Here is a 19947-nt window from a genome sequence, read left to right on the forward strand (position 1 = left end):
GTGCAGCCAATTGCAGGAGTTTGTCATTAAGAGAAATTGTCAATAGATTTTGCTAGTGAAAACACAGAAATACAGTGAAACACATACAGAAATAGAATGAAATCAGGCATGGTATGTAATTTACCCTGCCTTTATAGGTTTGCTATGTTCCATAAAAGTCTATATTCTGTGGGTTTTTCTGGCTTTCTAGAAGTTCCCTGGCTATCTTTGGTTCCTTGTATTTAGCTCCTTGTATTCATTTTTAATGTAAGTCCCTAGAGAAGTCTGTATAGTTTGGATTGGTCAGGTCTGCAAGTAGAGAGGGATTTCAGCCCAGCATGCACAGGTCAGACGAGTGGTCATCCACAGCACAGGAGGTTTGCAGTTGAGGCTCTCTTATGTGTCTGAGTGTGAATATACATGTTTCCCTTCAGTTTCCTTCAGGGAAGAGCATTTGGTGAGAATTTGTACTTCAGATTATGAACCCAAGTGTCTGTTTTTTCTCATGGACAATATGCTGTAAATCTGTAAATATTACAGGGAACAGTAACTGGAACCCCACTTACCCCTTTTCATCTAGCTCCTGCTATATGAGCCCTTCAGTAGGTAAGCTAGAGACAAAACTACCAGTTTTTCTGTCTCTGTGCCTTTTGTTCTGTGTAGCAGAACAAAGGTTTAATTAAAGCTCATACTAGTATATCCTGTAGGATGATAGAGCATTCCCAGAAAGTGGGAATGCAAACCCTCTGAGGCTGAGGAGGGACTGGAGCTCATTTACCTTACTTCCTGTGAATGCTACAATACTGTAAAATATCTGGGAGCCATTACCACCTTCTGTTATGTCCCAACTGGATCTACTGCATTTTATCTTTCTCATTGTGCAGAGATGTCAGATACCCGAAAACTTTATCATCTACCGTTGTTCTGAAACCTCTACCTGTATTTTTTCTGATTATAGATGAAATTTATGTCTTCCATCAAGAAAAACCTTCCCCACAATTCCGTGCAGTCAGGCACCTAACTTGGGCAGATTTGTTTCCATTCCATAATTCAAATCAAAACCAAAAATTAATTTGCATAAAAATACCCAGTTGCTTTTCATTCCATTATTTAGAACTGTCAGAAAGTTGAGAGCTTCTGTGAAACCCAGAAACAAACATGAGCAAATTCTATGTAAAAGCAATAATCGGTCAAACCATGTGAGTGCTTGTGAAGTTAGTGGTTCAGTCTTGAAGCAGCTGTGTCCTGTATAAACTAACAAACACCCCATACTCTGGGGACACAAGATGATACCATGAACAGTCTTCCAGCTCTGTTCTCATGAGCTGTGGCCAGCCTGCTCGTACTTGTACATGAACATTTTCATTTATTCTGCTGAAGAGGCCATGTGTTGTAGGTGCCCATGCTGGGGTTTCAGCAAAAGACACAAGCGTATTTTAGAACCTAACACCTACTGATTTTTCCCACTGCATTCAGTCTTTTTTGATGAATTTTAAGCTACTTGATCTTGTGGGAAATTTTTTAGAGCTGTATGAATCAACTGTGGGTAGTAATGTAGTGTAACTCAGAGTCTTGGCAGTTGCATTACTCTTGGTGTTTGCCTGCCTTACTGGGCACAGGGTGCGGCACAGGAGTTTCGATGTCAAACTTGTACAATTGTGGTATCTTTTCTCATGGTGTGGGCATGCACAAATGTGTATTCTCATCTCTTTTTGGACTCCCAACCCTGGAGGGGAATCTTCTGAACTAACAGTGACATACACTAATTGTGGCAGGTGACCTTACAGAACCATACTGGAATGGAGGAGCCGGTCTCCCTAACCTAAGCAGAAAATCAGTTTTCTGTAGATTTTAACTCTCTTATAATTGAAAGTTAAGTCTTAACTAGTATACTATATATTATTTAAATATATAAAACAGTGTTTATAGAAGTGATTCTCGTGAGTATTTGGAGACTTGTTTTATTCCATTAACTTAGAAATAACCAACAGAAGTTAAGTCAAATGTGAAATACTGTTGATTCTTTTATGCTGTAGCATCACAGTAGCTGAAGTGGTATGCCTTAAAGTTTTCTCAGGAAACATTTTGAGTAAGCAGTCCTGATGTGCTGAACTTTTTGTGTAAAAGTTATTTCAGTGCTAAAGAATTTTTTATTTTGCACTTCAGTCTGTGATAACATCCCATTCTTTCCACATTACTGCAAGCAGTTCAAAACCTGCTGCGTTCATGCCTGTAAAGTTACCAGGGGCAGAAGGAACATTGTAGTCTTGAGCCATGGTGTTAGGCTGGTAGATAGGCTGTTGAAGGAAGGCTTACTTATAGCATTCCCATTTGGATTGGTGTGTTGCAAAGCCCTGCTCTGGGGACTGCACTTCTGTTGTCCATCTTGACTTTTCCCATCAAATTCACTTTCCCTACATGGGGATGCTCTGCTAGTTCATCTGTCATGATGCAAGGTCAGGAGCTGGACCTCTGTGAAGGGCAGCCATCACAAAGCTGGTCTGCATCCAGGGAACAAATAGTTTTGTAGGCTGAGTTTAGGATTGGGTTCTTTGATTAAAATTGCCAGCAACTCAAGCACCAGTGTTTATCCCAAATCTCTGCCTGTTTAATGAAGAATGCATCACGTAGTTTCTTAATGGTGGTCGTGGAATTTACTATGTGGTGTATTCTGACTATACTATCACAGTAACACTGATTAAGTAAATAACATAGCTGTGAAGGTCAGAAAATAAAGAATTACCAATTTAAGATTTGTGGAAAAAGCTATACCCATAAATGGCTTTCAATAGTTCTTGATTAAAGCTATTGAAAGCTTTAATCAAAAGTAACTCAAGTAACTCCTTAGTGTAAAACTTTTTTTTTTTTTTCAGGTGCCTTAGTAATATGCCTCTCTCAAAACAGAACAGCAAGATGCCATTTTAGTGCTTTCTTTTATAGTGAATTGCTTCTTTACAGTGAATAGTTGTACAAGCAGATATGTTTAGAGTTGTTTCATGTTGTTTCAGGCAACTTGGGGATTGTAATTAATGACATCTGTTGAGGGAGTTCTGTTGTCAAAAGTATTTGAGGTCATTGCTAGAGGTTTGTAGTCTCTAATTGCTGTCCCATGTCACTAAGTTTGTTTGGTTCTTCAGTCCCTTCTTTTCCCCCCACTTTTTTTTTTCAGAAATATCAATGGGATTCATTTTGCCAGTCAATAAAATTCACACTGAAAAGCATGGCCCTCAGCTAATGCTAGAAAACCTTCTGGAGGGAGGGAAGAAGGAACTGTTTTAGCAGGGTAGCCATCAAGTTCTGAAACAGGCATCCCCAGAGACTATTTCATTCTGCTTATTTTAGAAACTTGTCTCTTCCTGCTCCTTTTTTAACCAGAGCCTTGATGCTGAGGGTGGGGGCTTGGCTGTGTGACCAGTGTAGTCCAGCACACAACCACTGGCTCTGGCTGAGCAGCAGGAGCTTTTGCATCCCTGTCCCCTCCAAGTTCTGTTTTTCTCCATCATCATCTCACCACTTCTGCCACACCAGGATAAGTGATTTTGTAGCCAGGTGGAAAGAACAAGACACTTTCTTTGTTGGATTAGTTTCAGACAGATCTTTTCTTGTTCCAGCCGTCCTGGTGGCCACAGTAATGCTGGCATTGATCAAAAAGGAAAGCAGCAAGAGTAATCAGCCAGGAGGTTGACTAACAAGAGGGAATAATCAGCAAGGAGAATGGGACAGCTCTCTTCAGTGACTTTCCATCCTTGCACTACATGAAAGTGGCTGTAAATGTAACATCAGCTCCAGGAGGAATCAATTCCGTGCAGCATTTCTGAACTGAGATTTAAACCCGTGAAAATACAGCTCGTGCTAAGAGGTGTCAGGCTGAGGGAAGCACGAGTCAAGTCCAGAAGTGTGAGTTGTGTATTCATTTCTAGGTTTATAAGTGCAGTTAGAGTGGTGTGTGGGGCTATGAGTCAGTTGGCTGTCTGGATACTGCTTTAAAAAGGTGCTTGTTTGCACGACAGCTCAGCTCCTGCTGCGCACTGAAATGTTTCCCCCGTGCTCTGGTTGCATGTTTCAGTGGAAAGCTTTGCACTGAGGCAGAGTTCAGAATGCAGTAGGGGCAGATGCCATGGAGTGTTTTCCTGTGCTTGCCATCAGCTTGGTGGGTTCTGCATTACTGGGTGAGAAGAGCAGCTCAGCTGAAGGGAATAATCCTGCAGGAGCCCAACACGTCATTGTTAATATTAGCTTAATATCTGTATAAACTGTGGCCTGTGGCAGTGCTGAGCTGGGGAGTGATGAGAGGAGAGCAGTGTAGCCATCAGTATTTAATTTCAAAAGAATAAATGTGTGTATAACTCTTACCTTTCTTCCTTGATCCTATTTGCCCAGTTAATTTTCTGGAGGGATGATATTGCCATTCTAATAAATAAATTTAAAGCTTTGGTACTGTGGAGTAGTCAGTTTCTAAATATCTTGATGATTAGCAGAATGTGACGGTTCTAAATACTTAATTTACAAATTCAAAATTCTATGGAGAAATAATCCTTCCTTCTTTCTGTTGTCACTTAATGAGTAATTTCAAATTAAAAGCTCTAGAAATTTCCATCAAAGCTGATTTTATAAATAAAAAATTTTCTTCAAGCATTAGTTTGTCAAGACAGTAAAAAAAAACAACAACTTGGAAAGCATTGAATCTAAACGTTTAAGATCATGTCCATGTTTGTTTTCCTAAAATATTTAACAAAAACAGAGTATGGTTCACAAATGTGCAGAAATAATTTTAAAATCAGTTTTTCAACAGCACACCATTTGCAGCCTTTTAGAAAGGATCCAAGTGGTGATACAGTATTAAAGAGATTTCAGTCTCTTGGCTTTAAGTTGCTTATTTTCAGGGAGGAAAAAAAACCCTTTTTCAAGGATTCTGGAATCTTTTTCAAGGTATGAAAAATGCATTATTTTATGATTGGCTTTTTGCAAATATTAAAATGAATATTATATGTGTTGTGTTAGAAAGTACTGCTGTATTAATTCTCTTAAGTAGTGTGTTAAATATAGTTTTAGGTTTTAAAAATTGTTAAAATAGAAACAATGCTATGTAGGATACTTTTTTTTAAAGAAAGGACTCGCAGCGAGATAGCAGCCACAGGACACCTAAATCTTTCAGAGAAAAAGAATTTATGGCCCTCTTATGAGAAGAAACTAACTTCTTCCTGCCTCGATGATGCTGTTAGGATTCAGAGGAAGAAGCTGACGATGACCAGACAGAATCCTGTGTTTGAATGGAATTTATGCATCATGTATGAAGTGTATGAATATGCAACAGGCTGTTGTTTTTAAAGGTTAATCCTTTGTTAACGGATGTCCTTTTTCGGGCTTTTGCTGCCCAGAAAAAGGTACCCGGATGTCCGTAACTCTTTGTTTCTATTGTCTCATATTGTCCTAATTCAAATTGTCCAAATTATTATTACTCTAATTGTATTACTATTTTTATAACCATTTTATTACTATCAAACTTTTAAAATATAAAAAAAAAAAAACCAAGTGATTGGCATTTTTCACAAAGGCTTTAGAAAGGGGGGAACAAGTATAATAGAAAATAGTTAAATGTTGCATTAAAATATTAATTCATTGTAACAATTGTGGTTTTATTCAGTTGCAGTCATCTCTGGTTGAATACTGACATGACATTTGTAGCTCCACCAAGGGTTTCCAAAGGCTTCCTTTGGCCAGCCGGTGCGCTCGGAGTGATTTGTTTGGGTTTATTTCCTCGATGGAAGAATCTGCTGGGACTTGCAGGGAATGCATTCGGCGCTGCAGCAGCTGCAGGAGGGTGGGAGGACGAGGGCGTGCATGGCTTCGTTTGCATGGGGCAGCAGTCAGAGCTGAGTCCCATCAGCAGATCTGTGCTCGCGTTTCCCCAGCACAGTAGATCTGTGCTCGCGTTTCCCAGCCCTCGGCAGCTGGAAAAGCTGTTCAGCTGGGGAGGCAGAGGAAGAGAGCTGGAAAAGCTGTTCAGCTGGGGAGGCAGAGGAAGAGAGCTGGAAAAGCTGTTCAGCTGGGGAGGCAGAGGAAGCGAGCCGCTGCGGAGAGGCATTGGCGCAGCCATATATGGGAAAGGACATTTTCCTTGTTAGCCTTGCTGGGACGCTGTGCCCAGAGCTGCATTCATCACGCGGATGCGCTTCCACTGGAACGTTTGTCTTCCAAACGGTCTTAATCATAGCTTTAGCACTGTGTCACATCTTTGCTGACTTATTTATATAATCTGTGTGGACTTGCTGTGCATCCACTCTTAGTCTGCCCTAAAAAGGTGAACTGTTTGTAGTTTTCTTGTCTAGGCTGACAGAAAAGTTGGTACTCATCTGGTGCCAGCAGCTTGGCTTTTTTCTTACTGATAAGTCCACCCCATTCTGGGCTGTACTAAAAGCAAAACTGCTTCTCAAATAACAAAATATCCTTTCACTTGAGGGAAGCAAAGTTTGCTGAACACAGCATACCTACCATAAAACCAGGAAAGAAGAACCTGAAAATTGAGCAATCTGGTAAGGACTTGCTGTCCGGACTCCTGGTCTGGTAGGTGAGCTCCTAACCATGTAACTACTGTCTTTCCAAGCCTTGGTTCAGTCCCTTCATCTGTCTTCCACCTGCTCACATTCCTGGGGTCACTTTCCCTCTGATCAAGGTTTGTGGTTGCACAGGTTGAATTTAGGTGATTACTTAGTAAGGGACTTAATAAAAGTGTTCTGGAAGAGAGTTTTTGTGAATGAAGGACTGGTCACTTGCAACAGTGTGCAGAGAGAAATTCAAGTTGTGTATATGCAGAAAGTAGTGTTCAAAAGTTAAGTAAGATAGAAGTCATGCTTCAATTTTCTCCTCTCTTTTTAACCCCTAATTTCTTTTGTGCTTATGCATAACATCTGTCAAAGTAGTTCAAAAGCATATTCTCTTAATTCCTCTGTGTCTAAACTGCACTGCCTGTCCTCTCAGCATAGCATCCACTGAAAAGTGAGCCAAAATGATTTATCAGAAAAATATGAGCCATCTAATACTGTTGTTGGATACAATTTGTTAGCAAAGGTTTGGCTTCTGTTTGAAATTTTCCCCATCAGATTTTGGAGTGGCCATCCCTTCTCTGGTAGGTCTGGCTGGATGTGCAAATTAACAATTGTGTTTCAGTGTGCAAAAACCAAAGCTCAACTGCTGCACTAATTTGAGCATTGCTTACTTTGTTGCTAATTTATACAAAAAACAGTACTTCTTCTAGAAAAATGACATATTCTGTTTAGGAGATTCTGCCAAATTCACTTTCCTTGGCTATACTGCACGATATTTTTTAGGACAAAAAGTTATTAAGAATACTTTTGTTTCAAGGATGACTGGAGAGGCTTTAAATAGCAGCAACATTTTAGGGTGTTCAAGGAAACTGGCCGTTATCATCTAAGTTCTCAGAACTCTTATAATGAATAAAAGAGAAATATAATTTAAAATAGTATCAAAATTTAAAAGGCAACTGACCCTGGCTGACTACCTGCTATTAAGGTAGGAAACAATTTAGAAAAATTTAGCCTTTCATTAGTACTTACAGCACTGAGCAATTTTTTTTTCTTTGATATGGGTGGTACCCATTAATTTTCTGTTGTCTAAAGAAGAAAAAACGGGTAGATTTTAAGTCAGGGATGCCTTATGGTGCATATTTTGAGATGAAATGTCTAGTTTGTTGGATAAAGTGCAAATCTGTAAAATGCCCTTTGAAGATTATGAAGAAAATGTTTTGTAAAAAACATGTTTTGGTGTTTATCTTAAAACAGAGGTGTGAGTCTAGAAGCTCTGTTTCCGTCCTGTAGGACTGTGGTAGCTTTATTTAGAAGTCTCTCTGTGATAACATTCAGAGCATAAATATTTTTTATAACGTGTTAAAAATTTGGTCTGGGTTCTTCCTCCCAAGTCAACAACGTTTCCAAATTTCTCATAGCTTGCTGGTTTACTTAGCAGAAGAGCATTTCAAAATAATTTAAGAAGCTACCCTGTTTGATGTCTTCTAAATACAGTGTAGCCCACAAACATGGTTTGTATTAGGGCAAAGCTGTCCAATGGTACAACTAGGATAATTAGATTTGCATTCGTTCCGTGTTCCTTGTCTCCTCTGAAACACTGTTGTGTGTCCACAGCTTCATGAAATTATCTTTTTTGCACTTACTCATTAGAGTAAATCATCCAGTTTGGTTTCTGTTTTGTCTTCCAGACTAATTTCAAATGGCTCACATGTGCTGGCGTCCTCTGTTGCTTGATATGGAATGGATTTGCCCAGCAAGGTAAGGCACTTGATTGCACTGCAGTAGTTAATTGCTGCTTTAAAACTGTATCTGTTTAGCACTTATTTATGTGGATAAATATATCCTCACTAGACAAATGCTAATGGCAGTAGGTCAGTCGTATCTCTTGTCAATAACCTGTAGTTAGAACTTAGTTTACAAAACCAGAGTGAACCAAAGTGAAATGCTGTTATTGTAAAACACCTTTTTATACCTGAAGTGACAGATTTGCGTTCCTCACTAGGTGGAAGCGACTGCATAAAAGCAAATGCAAAGTCATGTGGGGAATGTATACAAGCAGGACCAAACTGTGGCTGGTGTAAAAAAACAGTAAGTGTTGCAAAAATCTTTTTATGGTTTGGTTTTTCCCCTTGGTTTCAAACTCTAGTAAATACTTTACCCGTATAGAAATGACTGTTTTCATTAATAGTAATTTCCTGTAGTTCTTCAATTCGATACTTATTTGGACTTTAAAAATCAAATGCTGTGATTTTTCTGATTTGAGTATAAACATTTTTCACAATGTTACTTCTCCTTTTCTAAATCCTAAGTGTATACAGACCCTATAAGCCGTCTCATAGTTATTTAAAATTACTCCAATGTGGAATCTGTCTGAGTATGCTTAATTATAGTCTTCCAGTGACATTAGAGTTAGAGCTAATTTTAGACAGATGTAGGTGGAGTAGGGAAAGAGATTGAAGGGGATTTTTCTTCTAAAAGAAAGATTTTCAAATTTTAGTTTTCTGTTGATAGACCTGAGGAGTAAGAGATAGGTTTGTGTGGGTGGCTAGTTTGTTTCATTATGAAACAAAAAGGGTATGTTAAGAAAAATTAAGTTTAGGAAACTGCAAAATATAAAATATAACCACCGTATGCTGACATGTCTTCTTCAGGTTAGAAACAGAGGAAAATATTTTCTATAGCTCTTCTTTGGTTTGTTATTGAAACTGAGAAATTTTCCTTTTTCTTGCTAGATGATAATTTATTTTTATTTCTATATATTGCCTACTTACTATTCCCCAAACCAGCTTATAAACTTGCAATATTTAATTAAACTGATTGATTTTATAATTTCACCTTGAGCTATCAGATTTCCTGGAGGTCTGTGTCACCAAAAACTGACAAGCTTTAGTATACATTTATTTATATGCATATTTTAAGGGAGGGAGCAGAATCAGAACTACCAAGTTTCTCAATTAGAAGCCTTATTTATTTATATTTGAGGTTATAGCTTTTTTAAGGTTTGATGTAATGATAATTTGTTGTTCAGAACAAAGTTAAGGATTGATTTTGCTTACGGGTGTTGCTTTCAGATTGAATTTCCCCAAAATAAGAGTTGTCTGTCTTTGCCCTGCTCTGTCAGCATATAGCTTTTACTTTGTTGTGGAGTACCAGGGTACACTTATATAATCTTAATTAAAAAGGAAAGAATGTTAAAAGCAGGCTGTATGAGTAGGTTCACGTTGGTACTATGTGAAAATGAAAGTTTTTTCTACTCATAGTCACTTCTAGAGTAGCCAATTTAAACAGATGTCCCACTTCTGATGGAGTTGGCATTGGGCTTTATTTTTTTCCTCTCTTGTATCTTATACACAGATAAGTATAAGTAGATGCAAACTCCTGGGGTAAATAGTAGTCATTGAATATATGTAGTATCATTTAATGCATTTCAAGACTGTGTGTTTTATTACTGAACTTTGGAAAAAAATTAGATGTGATCATTGTAGAAAGAGCAGTTGTGGGTAGAATATAACAATTTGCACTTTTGCTGTGTTTTCTAGGACTTTTTGCAAGAAGGAGAGCCAACATCTGCCCGGTGTGATGACTTGGCAGCACTGAAGAGTAAAGGCTGCCCCATGGAAGATATAGAGAATCCCAGAGGCAGCAAACAGGTGCTCGAAAATAGAGAAGTGACAAACCGTAAGAAAGGTGCTGCAGAGAAGCTGAAACCAGAAGCCATTACACAGATCCAGCCACAGAAATTATCACTGCATCTAAGAGTTGGTAAGGAGAGTTTCGTTCCAGTTTTGGGATGATTCTCTGTCGCTTCCACGTCTTCATTTTTTGATTTGCATGTGTAACCATTTTGTTACAGAAATGACTGTTTTTCAGATAATGTGAATGATAGCAGAGCCATTCAGTTAGCTCCACATGTTTGGGTACTCCAAATACTGTTTGATTTTTGGGGAAGATTAGATATTATCACTTGCTCTATTTTCCCAATAGAATTTAGGAGAAAATTGATACAACATGGATTGTTAGATATATCAGAAAGGTAAAATTGTTTTGTTTTCAGTATTTTGTAGTTGATTTTCTACAGTGTGCCTGTAGGATAAAAGTAGAGGAGTCAGCAAAAACATCAAGTTACTTGAGCATTTCCTTTTGCTTGAAGTTCTGCTGTTTCCTGAAGTGTGCATGTCTGAACAAAGTGCTTTTGTAGTTATGCAGCACAATTTTTGGATTGCTACGTAAAATACCTTCCAGAGGCTAAAGATGTGGGCACAGAACCACAGCAGTGAAAACACAAAGTAATTGTGTAGCATTTCTAGCCCCTAAAGAGAACTTTATCTAGTTCAAATGAGGGAGGTGGGGAGGAGCAGGGCTGGTGGCTCACTTGAGCCCAATGGAGATTGTCCTCAGGGAGAGTTCCTAGGTATTGTAGACACATTGAGCAGCTGCCTTGTGTTTTACTGGAAGAAGAGCTTGTACTTGGGGTCAGCTGCTTGGTGGTAGTTGCAGTAATAATTGGAAGGTGATGTGAAGCAGGCTCAGCATGATGTAGAGAGAAAAGTAATGAAATTTTTTTTGCAATTTTGGTATGGCTCCTATTTATTTCTAATGGGAACTTTTTTGCTTCAAACCAAATTACTGTTCCTCTGCTGACACAGAAGTTTCTTCATCAGAACATAGCAGGGACCTGGGCAACCAGAATCTAATTACCCAAAAGATGTTTGTAAGCACTTCCATTGGTATTAGTTCTCTGACAGACTGAGAACTGCAGATAGATACTTGCTTTCTGTGCAGGCTTTTTGAAATACTAGCTAAGGAAAATTGAAACAGATTTTTTGTGCTGGCTTTTTCTCCCCTTTGTTGTTTGGGGTTTTTTTTTGTGAAAACCATGTTACATAGCTGTGTGACTTGCTCATGTAATGTTTTTCTCACTTCACTAATTTGCTGATGTTAAGTAAATGTTTCCTAATTTTTAAGCAAACTTAAGTAGCAGCAATACTGCCATTTAAGTTCAATGACTCAGAGGAGTGGGCAATCCTATTGATTTAATTCCATATTTCATATAAAATAGGCAAAAGAATACTGTTCCAGTTTCTGGGAAAGGGGGTGTGTGGTATGTGTGTGCAGTCCTTCTGCACTGTCTTTCAGCATCAGAGTGAGACTACATTCTTCTGTAGGTAAATGCAGGGTTTGGGCTTACAATCACAACAAATACTAACTTGCTGTTCTCTCACTGCCATTTCTGTGCTCTGAGCTTGGTAGATGCAAAGTAACTTGCAATATTCCATCCAGAATTATTTTTTCTTTTATAAACCTATTAAAATAATGTAGTTTTTAACTTTTGAGAATTATTGAAGTCATCTTGGATGAAAATAGATGTCGAAAATTTGTGCCATTAGGTCTTACAGGAGCCTTGTTAGAATGACTGCAAGTATGAAGATTTGAAATTGCAGCAATTATAAGAAGCTTGGGTTTTGGCATGATAATTTTTCTGTGGGGAGATAAAGTACCTCAGAAATACAAAGTTGAACATTTGAAAGAAACACTTGTTGACGTTTTTTTTAATCATAATTTGTTGTTAAGCATTTCAGTCACCAGGAGAAAAAAATAACTCACCTTAATAACTCACTTTTAGTAATTCAAAACCTTCATAAGAATTTACAAGCCTTTCCTTAGAAAGGCATTTTTCTTGCCAGTGCAGTTACGGAATTTTTAATGGTTTCTGTTTGTTGTTTAATCTCCAAAACAGGGGAACCCCAGACATTTTCATTAAAATTCAAGAGAGCTGAAGACTACCCCATTGACCTTTATTATCTTATGGACCTCTCCTATTCTATGAAAGATGATTTAGAGAATGTGAAAAGTCTCGGAACGGCTCTGATGTTAGAGATGGAAAAAATAACTTCAGACTTTCGGATTGGTAAGAAAGATTTGCCTGTTCTAAAAATACAATAATTTTCTTCTAAGTTTCCTTCCTGATGTTTTTCACATTATTGTATATGAAGAGTATTTTTTTTTCAGTTTAGCAGTATAATGGCAGATGTTCTAATACACAGGACCTGTTGAACAGCGTAAAACTATTTTGCATTGGTGGAGAAGATGGGATATGAACAAGTATAAGAGCTATTTCTGATGTCAGTTCAGCTATAATGCATTTGAATTCTGTTGTGTGATAATGAGAAATGAGACTTCCATTCTTCAACTTACAGGGATTTTGTTGTTCTTTTCTTAGGCTTTGGCTCATTTGTGGAGAAAACTGTGATGCCTTATATAAGTACAACACCAGCCAAACTTAGAAATCCTTGTACAGGGGACCAAAACTGTACAAGTCCATTTAGCTATAAAAATGTGCTCAGCCTTACCAGTGAAGGAAACAAGTTCAATGAACTTGTAGGTAAACAGCATATTTCTGGGAACTTAGATTCTCCTGAAGGTGGATTTGATGCAATAATGCAGGTTGCAGTTTGTGGGGTAAGTGTGTATTTTTTTTTTTTTACTTTTCTTTTAGATGAAATTGTTTGAATGCAGCCTTAGTGTTTTATGGTGGCTGACATTTGAGTATGTCACCTCCTGTGAGCAAGACAGGGTAGGTGAGGAAGAATTGAATGAGTGAATGAAACTGGGAAATGTGAAGGTGCCAAACAGAGGTTGTGATCACAGCACATAGGGACTCAGCTTTTAAAGTTTGCTGTAGAGGAAGACTCAGGTTCTGCTTTAAAATGTATGAGATCCTGAGTAAGCAATTATTCTCAGATTATTTTTAAGGTCTGGAAGCTTCTTGTGGTTGCAGAAATTTGGTGTGTTGTGACTTTTACTAGTTTCTCAAAGTAGATGGAAAACTGGTTTTTTACTTACTTTTGAAGGCCTAAAGGTTACTTGTTTCTGTCATTTTTTCAGACTGTTCTATGCACCTGTACAAAATGGACTCCCAAAATAGCAATACCCAAGTTTATTGCTTTGTTTCCATATTATTTTTGCTGTTGATCAATGGATTCAAGACCTTCTGAAATGATCTGGAGTCTTGATTTAAAATGCAGTGTTTATCATAAGCCTTTTAGGGTTTTTTGGTTGTAACTGTTAGTATATGACACTTCTGCATGGTCTTCTTTCATTAAATTAGCTAGGGCTTCAGTTCTATGGATAAATTTTAAAAAATAGAAAAGGGCAATTTACATAATTAAACAGTTGTGAGCCAGGATGCTGGTGAGCCAGTCCTCTGGCAAGCACTGTGCTGGGTGCAGATCTGCACTAGGTTGGCAAAGCCTGATGATTCTCCAGAGTCGTATGCTGGGCAGCTCAGCACTGCAGCAGTGCTGCACATCAGCATCCTGGGGCTGCCTGCTCATGGCATGGGAGTGGAACTGGCACTGAAGAGCCTGATTTCTAAACCCTGTCACTATTCAGATACTCCACTGAGAACTGAACAGGGTCTATCTCAAAAAGAATCTTTTTCGCCTTTGATGAAAAATCTGCAGCAGATATTTTAGAGCAGACATTAAATGAAGCACAAGTGTTTCCAAGGTTTACATGAATTAATGTTTTCCAGGGTGACACTTCTGCAATGTGACTTCTCCTAAGTCTCTAATTTTCCATGTGCTTCTCTTGCAAGAGTTGGTTCCCAATGGTTTAAAATAAATTGGTACAAAATACCAAAAATATGCTTGTGTTTTTCCCAAGGAACAAATTGGCTGGAGGAATGTTACAAGACTATTGGTGTTTTCCACGGATGCTGGATTCCACTTTGCAGGAGATGGTAAACTTGGTGGAATTGTTCTGCCAAATGATGGGAAATGTCATCTGGAAAATAATGTGTACACAATGAGCCACTATTACGTAAGTCATTATATCATCTTCTAGGGAAATGAATACTTTATGATGCTTAAGCTCAAAAGAACTCATTGGGTCATCTGATATAGTGTCAGACCACTATGTCTTAGAAAATTTATCTGTTTACATTAAGTGATTTTAGTTAAACTAAAGCAAATGTGCAGGAATTAATCTAGTCTTAATTGGAAAATTTCAAGAAATGGCAGCTTTCATGCTATGACTATATATTGCTGGATTTTAACCTTTTTGATGACTAATAGTCCTGTATGCTACACTGAATCACAGAATATTCTGATTTGGAAAGGATGCACAGGGGTCATAGAGTCCAGCTCCTAAGCTGGACTTGTATGTCCACTGGAAAACTGATGGTTGTGTCATGAGTTTATTATTTCACCAGTATTCATTTTCAGAATAGTTTACTAGTGAAAAATACTGTAAAATATCTGCTTGAATGTTTTTTTAGGACTGAAATCTTCTGATGCAAAGTTTATGGTGAGAGTATGGTTAACATTGCATTTGTGGTTTATTGGAAGGGAGATCTGACAAATAATGCAAAGAGAAAAAATTACCAGGTGGGGTAACCACAATAAGCTTCACCAAGTTTGGGTGTTCATATATTCCTGACTTGGAGTGAAAATAGCACAATCAAAAACCTAAAATCAATTCAGTTTTATTTCACCATTTCTTTGTGAAACAGTGCAAAAAGTAGTGGTTTTGAGGGACTGAAGATAATCTTCTGAGGACATTGAGATTAAGGATTTAACCTTTTGTATGGCATAGAATGTGATAACGTCCATGTGAGGAAACACCTATCTTCATGAGACATATATGAAATCTTACCAGTGCCTGTTTGTTTTCAGAGGTTGTTTTGCTTTAGAACTGTGACTTGCAGAGTTAGGAGTTCTGTGTATGTTTCTAAAGATGATTTGTATTTATGATGTCAGAGTCTTTTTGATTATTTTCTAGCAACATGTCTCAAATTTGAATTTAATTTTATGCTTGACTTTTTTAGGATTATCCCTCTATTGCTCATCTGGTACAGAAACTTAGTGAGAACAATATTCAGACAATCTTTGCTGTTACTGAAGAGTTTCAGGCAGTCTATAAGGTAAAGAAATTACTCTGAAGTCATTAAAATTGACTTATTTGAAATTAAAGTAATTGTGGAAGTAAGTGATCGTAGAAGTAATATTTTGCTACCCACATACTTTATTATTAAGCTTTTTTTATTTCTTCAAATCAAAGCTGATTCTCTGTGTAGTTTCCAGTGAGAAAGTGCCCCTTCTCCTAGCTACTCTTTATAGGTATGACTGAGTGGAGAACACATTTGCAGTTCTAATTTTTGTGAACGTTTTTACATCAAAATAGCTGAGGGGGGTGTGGACACTGAATCAGGGGACACACTTATGAAAGAACATATTTTGTCTCTTTTGTTCTATTTATATATCCCATGCTTAAAATTAACTAAACTGCTGGATGTGATTGTGCAATAGGAAATGACTTCGTAAAGGACATGCATATTTTTCCTTCGTTTAACCTGTTTTTTTGGTTTTGGGGTTCTTTCTTAAACTGTATTCAAATTTTTGTTGGAAAATTATGCCTGCCTATTTTTAATGTATTCCAAGTGTGGTTGAAGAGAGATTGTGGTCAGCTTGTACAAGGCTTAGTTTCTCTTACCAAATGTAGAGTTTGTGCCAGTAAGGCTGTGTATAACCTCAAAAATGTGTTCATCACTGCAACACAGCTTTATTTTCTGAAGTACCTGACTAGTTAATCCACTAATGCATTATATCATCATTTTTACTGCCAATTATACTCTGTTTGATAGTAAGACTGTACTTTTCCTTCTTTTTTGTCAATATTGAAAGGAACTGAAAAATCTGATACCCAAATCAGCAGTGGGAACATTGTCTTCAAATTCCAGTAATGTGATTCAGCTGATCATTGATGCATACAATGTAAGTTCAGATTTTATGTATTAATTTTTCTTGCTTGTAAGTTTTTCAAGCAGAGACTCTGAGGTGGATTAGTTAGTGTTCTACACTATAAATACAAGTGTATTTATTGCTGTAAAACACTGTAATCATTAAGCCTCTGTGGCAGTAAGAGTAAAAAGATACACTCCTAAAGTTATTTTAAGTGGCATTACAAGGAAAACTTACCATCCTCGTTTTCCCTTTCAAAAAATAAAATTCACAACCAAATCCTATACTGTTTCTTCAGCTTCTTCACTTTTACCTTCTTCCAACTGTTAGCAAAAAAGGCCATTTTGCTGGGTTTGGCCCCACAATATTTTCTTCATTGCTGCATTGTGTGTAAATGAGGCTCCCTTCTTCTTTGGAGTATATGGGGTAAACAAGTGGCTCCAACATCTGTGGAAACCTGTCCTGACCTTGTAACAAGCTCAGACATGGGAAGGAGTGACCACAGAGTGACTTTGGGCAGCCCTGGGCTGGTGTTTCTCAGCACATTGGAACTTAAATAATTCCAGTGTGCCTCTGGGGTTGGTGCTTAGACCTGGGTGTATTTGTATAATGTCTGCTCTTCAACAGAACACTTCTGCAACTCAGTTTGAAATTAGGTAATAACTGCTGTTTCAGTCCCTTTCTTCAGAGGTCATCCTGGAAAATACCAAGCTACCAAAAGGAGTGACAATCAGTTACAAGTCCTTCTGCAAGAATGGAGTGAATGACACACAAGAAGATGGAAGGAAGTGTTCTAACATTTCTATTGGAGATGAGGTAACTCAGAGTATATGATCTGCTGCCCAAGTACAAAATGCACTTAAAAAGTCCAACACAGCATTTCTTTTTAATAGTACAGACAAAACTCCTTGTAGTAACATGACACCTCCCTTTTTTTTTTTTCCAGGTTAGATTTGAGATTAATATAACAGCTAATGAATGTCCAAAGAAAGAACAAAATGAAACAATTAAAATTAAACCACTGGGATTCACTGAAGAAGTTGAAATTAATCTCCAGTTCATCTGTGAGTGTCAGTGTCAGAGTGAAGGAGAACCTAATAGTCCAGCCTGCCATGCAGGAAATGGAACATTTGAATGTGGTGCGTGCAGGTAAATAAATACACATTTTCTTTATTTTTGCCAAAGAGAAATATGAGCAAGATCTTTATTTCCTTAATTAGGGTTTACTTGGGTTTACTAATTTTTTTTTTTTTTTAAAGAACAAGAATTGCTGTTACAGGCCTGTTTCTTTTAGGATACTCTGAAATACTGCCATATCTCTGCAAATAATCCCTATGCTTAAATATTGATCATTAGATCAGCATTGTTTTATGAGTCAGAATTCAAATTCGGCCTTGAGTCAGTACTTTAAAGGATATAGATCAGGTTTTGGTGTTCCTTTTTAAATCAAGAGAACAGATTTTCCTATCTATGTGTAGAAAAACTTCTTACACTTGGTGTCACTGTCACTGGTGTCCACTTGGCTTCATGTGGGTGAGAACAGGCCTGTGGGTAAGCACAGCCTTTTGTTTTGTAAATGCAGCACATTCCCAATGATCTGTTGTCTCTGATGGACACCATGTAACAGTCTGTTGATCACTGATGGGAACAAGAGCAACCTCCATTTTCTCATCTGTATCTTACCCTTGATGATGAGAAGTGCTGATCCCTGAAGTTCTCAGTTTGGCAGCTCTGAAGATCATCTACTCTCCTTCTTAATTGCTGTTCATAAGAACCTTTTCATTGAAATACAACAGCATTACAGGGAACAGTTGTTGTCACTTGCGAAATAATTACTATTCTGTCACATGAGAGAGGGATTAATAATGATTATGTGACAGTTTAGTTAGAGGGAGTGACACATAGTCTCTCACCTGGAATATCAGATAAGATAATCAGCATAAAAGCAGCTTAGTCCAGTTTGCTCCAGTGCCTTCAAGAACTGGTACATAGGTGTCTGTTGGAAACCTCATTTGAAGTTTAAGTTGAAACATCCCTTGAGAGAGCAGTCACTTTTAGTGCTGTTCTTTGTGCTATTCTTGTGGCCTTTTTTTTTTTTGTGTGTGTGTGTGTGTGTGACTTTCAGTGAAGGTTACATTTTCAGTCATGCTTTTACCTTGCAGATGTAATGAAGGACGTATTGGAAGACTATGTGAATGTAGCACAGATGAAGTAAATAGTGAGGATATGGATGCTTACTGCAGGAGGGAGAACAGCACAGAAATCTGCAGTAACAATGGAGAATGCATTTGTGGACAATGTGTGTGCAAGAAAAGGGAGAACACCAATGAAGTGTATTCTGGCAAATACTGTGAATGTGACAACTTCAACTGTGATCGGTCAAATGGTTTAATCTGTGGAGGTGAGAGATGCTTCAGCTTTCTGCAGGAAAAGCTGGTCAGCAGTTCACAAGTCTGTCTTCTCTACCCAGCAGAGTAGAGATACTTAGCTAAAAGATCAAAGCCACTTGATAACAGAGATGAGGATACTCACAGATGTAGTGATTACAAACACTTGTCTGTTAATAAAACAGCCCTCTGAACAGGTAGTCTGTTAATGCACATTTCACCTTCCTTCAATCACAGCTCCAAGAAGGGCATAAAGTGAACTTGACTTCTGCTGCTTATCACAGAGTTACCCTCAGGTATTTCAGTAAAGAAGGCTGAGACAGCTGTCCTGAGATTGTAATGTTGTACTGGCTCAGTGTAAGTAAGCACTGTGTCAAAAGAACGAGAGAATACCCTCAGCTTACTTGTAATAGTGAGTGCTTGACAGGATACCAGTGAACTGCTTGACACTGTTCTGAAGGGTAAGTGAAGACTAGAATGTGCAAGATCCAGAAAAACACCTTAAGCACTTGAAGCAAGACTTTGATGATAGTTAATTCCTGAAATCAAAAGCAATTTAAAGCATCATTCAGCACCCAGTGTCTAAATTATTTTGCTACTTTGCATGTGGAAGTATCTGGTAGGAGTATAACTACTATCTCAGTGTTGTCTGTGCTGCAAAAATAAAACAGAGAAGCCACTAAGCTCTAACTGAGTGATGAGAATACCTCATTTGTCTGATTTGCTCAGAATCCACTATTGCTCTACAAAGGATGGGAGCAATGGTGGTGATGTTCCAGAATACACAGTGACAGGAAAGTGTTGACTGAAACACTTCATTCATTGGAGAAGGAGGGGAGTAGCCAAACACCTTTCCTTGTCATCCAGATCAGTATAAAGGCATCTTGTTGATTGTACAGAGAGTATAAGGAGCATGAAGTTGGGTTGGGTGTGTGAGGTCAGAAGTACAGCAGCTGAATGTTGGTGTCCTGTGGAGCCAAAGCTGTTTCATTTTTCTGTGTTTTGAATACTTGGTTAGTGCACTCCTCATCTTTTTAAGTCTTACTTTGTACATTTGTATAGTGATAGATAGGAAGACAGGAGTGGTCAATTTAGCTGTAGCAGTCTGTATCTATCTGTATTATCATGTAGCAGTCAATGCATACAAGATTGTAAACTGAAGCAGTGCTGTCATGCTCTTCACCCAGGGGAGATATGGTCATCACATTATACTATTCTTGATCTCATATTCCTGCGTCTTGTTATTTTGTTTATGAAGAGAAATCCATATATATAGGAGAATGGGAAAAGGGAACA

At 37.9% G+C, this 19947-nt stretch overlaps 1 protein-coding gene across 1 annotated transcript in view; it reads left to right on the forward strand.

The window, feature by feature from the left end:
* Positions 1-19947, forward strand: part of ITGB1 (integrin subunit beta 1) — a 45153-nt gene that overhangs the window by 13674 nt on the left and 11532 nt on the right. Inside the window, exons 2-12 of the mRNA XM_066551666.1 lie at positions 8213-8282; positions 8527-8612; positions 10064-10286; positions 12262-12432; positions 12745-12983; positions 14190-14345; positions 15352-15447; positions 16208-16297; positions 16940-17080; positions 17211-17413; positions 18427-18665. Coding sequence (XP_066407763.1) covers positions 8213-8282; positions 8527-8612; positions 10064-10286; positions 12262-12432; positions 12745-12983; positions 14190-14345; positions 15352-15447; positions 16208-16297; positions 16940-17080; positions 17211-17413; positions 18427-18665 — 1714 coding nt within the window. The remainder of the gene's footprint in view (positions 1-8212; positions 8283-8526; positions 8613-10063; positions 10287-12261; positions 12433-12744; positions 12984-14189; positions 14346-15351; positions 15448-16207; positions 16298-16939; positions 17081-17210; positions 17414-18426; positions 18666-19947) is intronic.

The sequence above is a fragment of the Molothrus aeneus genome, chromosome 1 (genome assembly GCF_037042795.1).
Source record: "Molothrus aeneus isolate 106 chromosome 1, BPBGC_Maene_1.0, whole genome shotgun sequence".
Lineage (NCBI taxonomy): Eukaryota > Metazoa > Chordata > Aves > Passeriformes > Icteridae > Molothrus > Molothrus aeneus.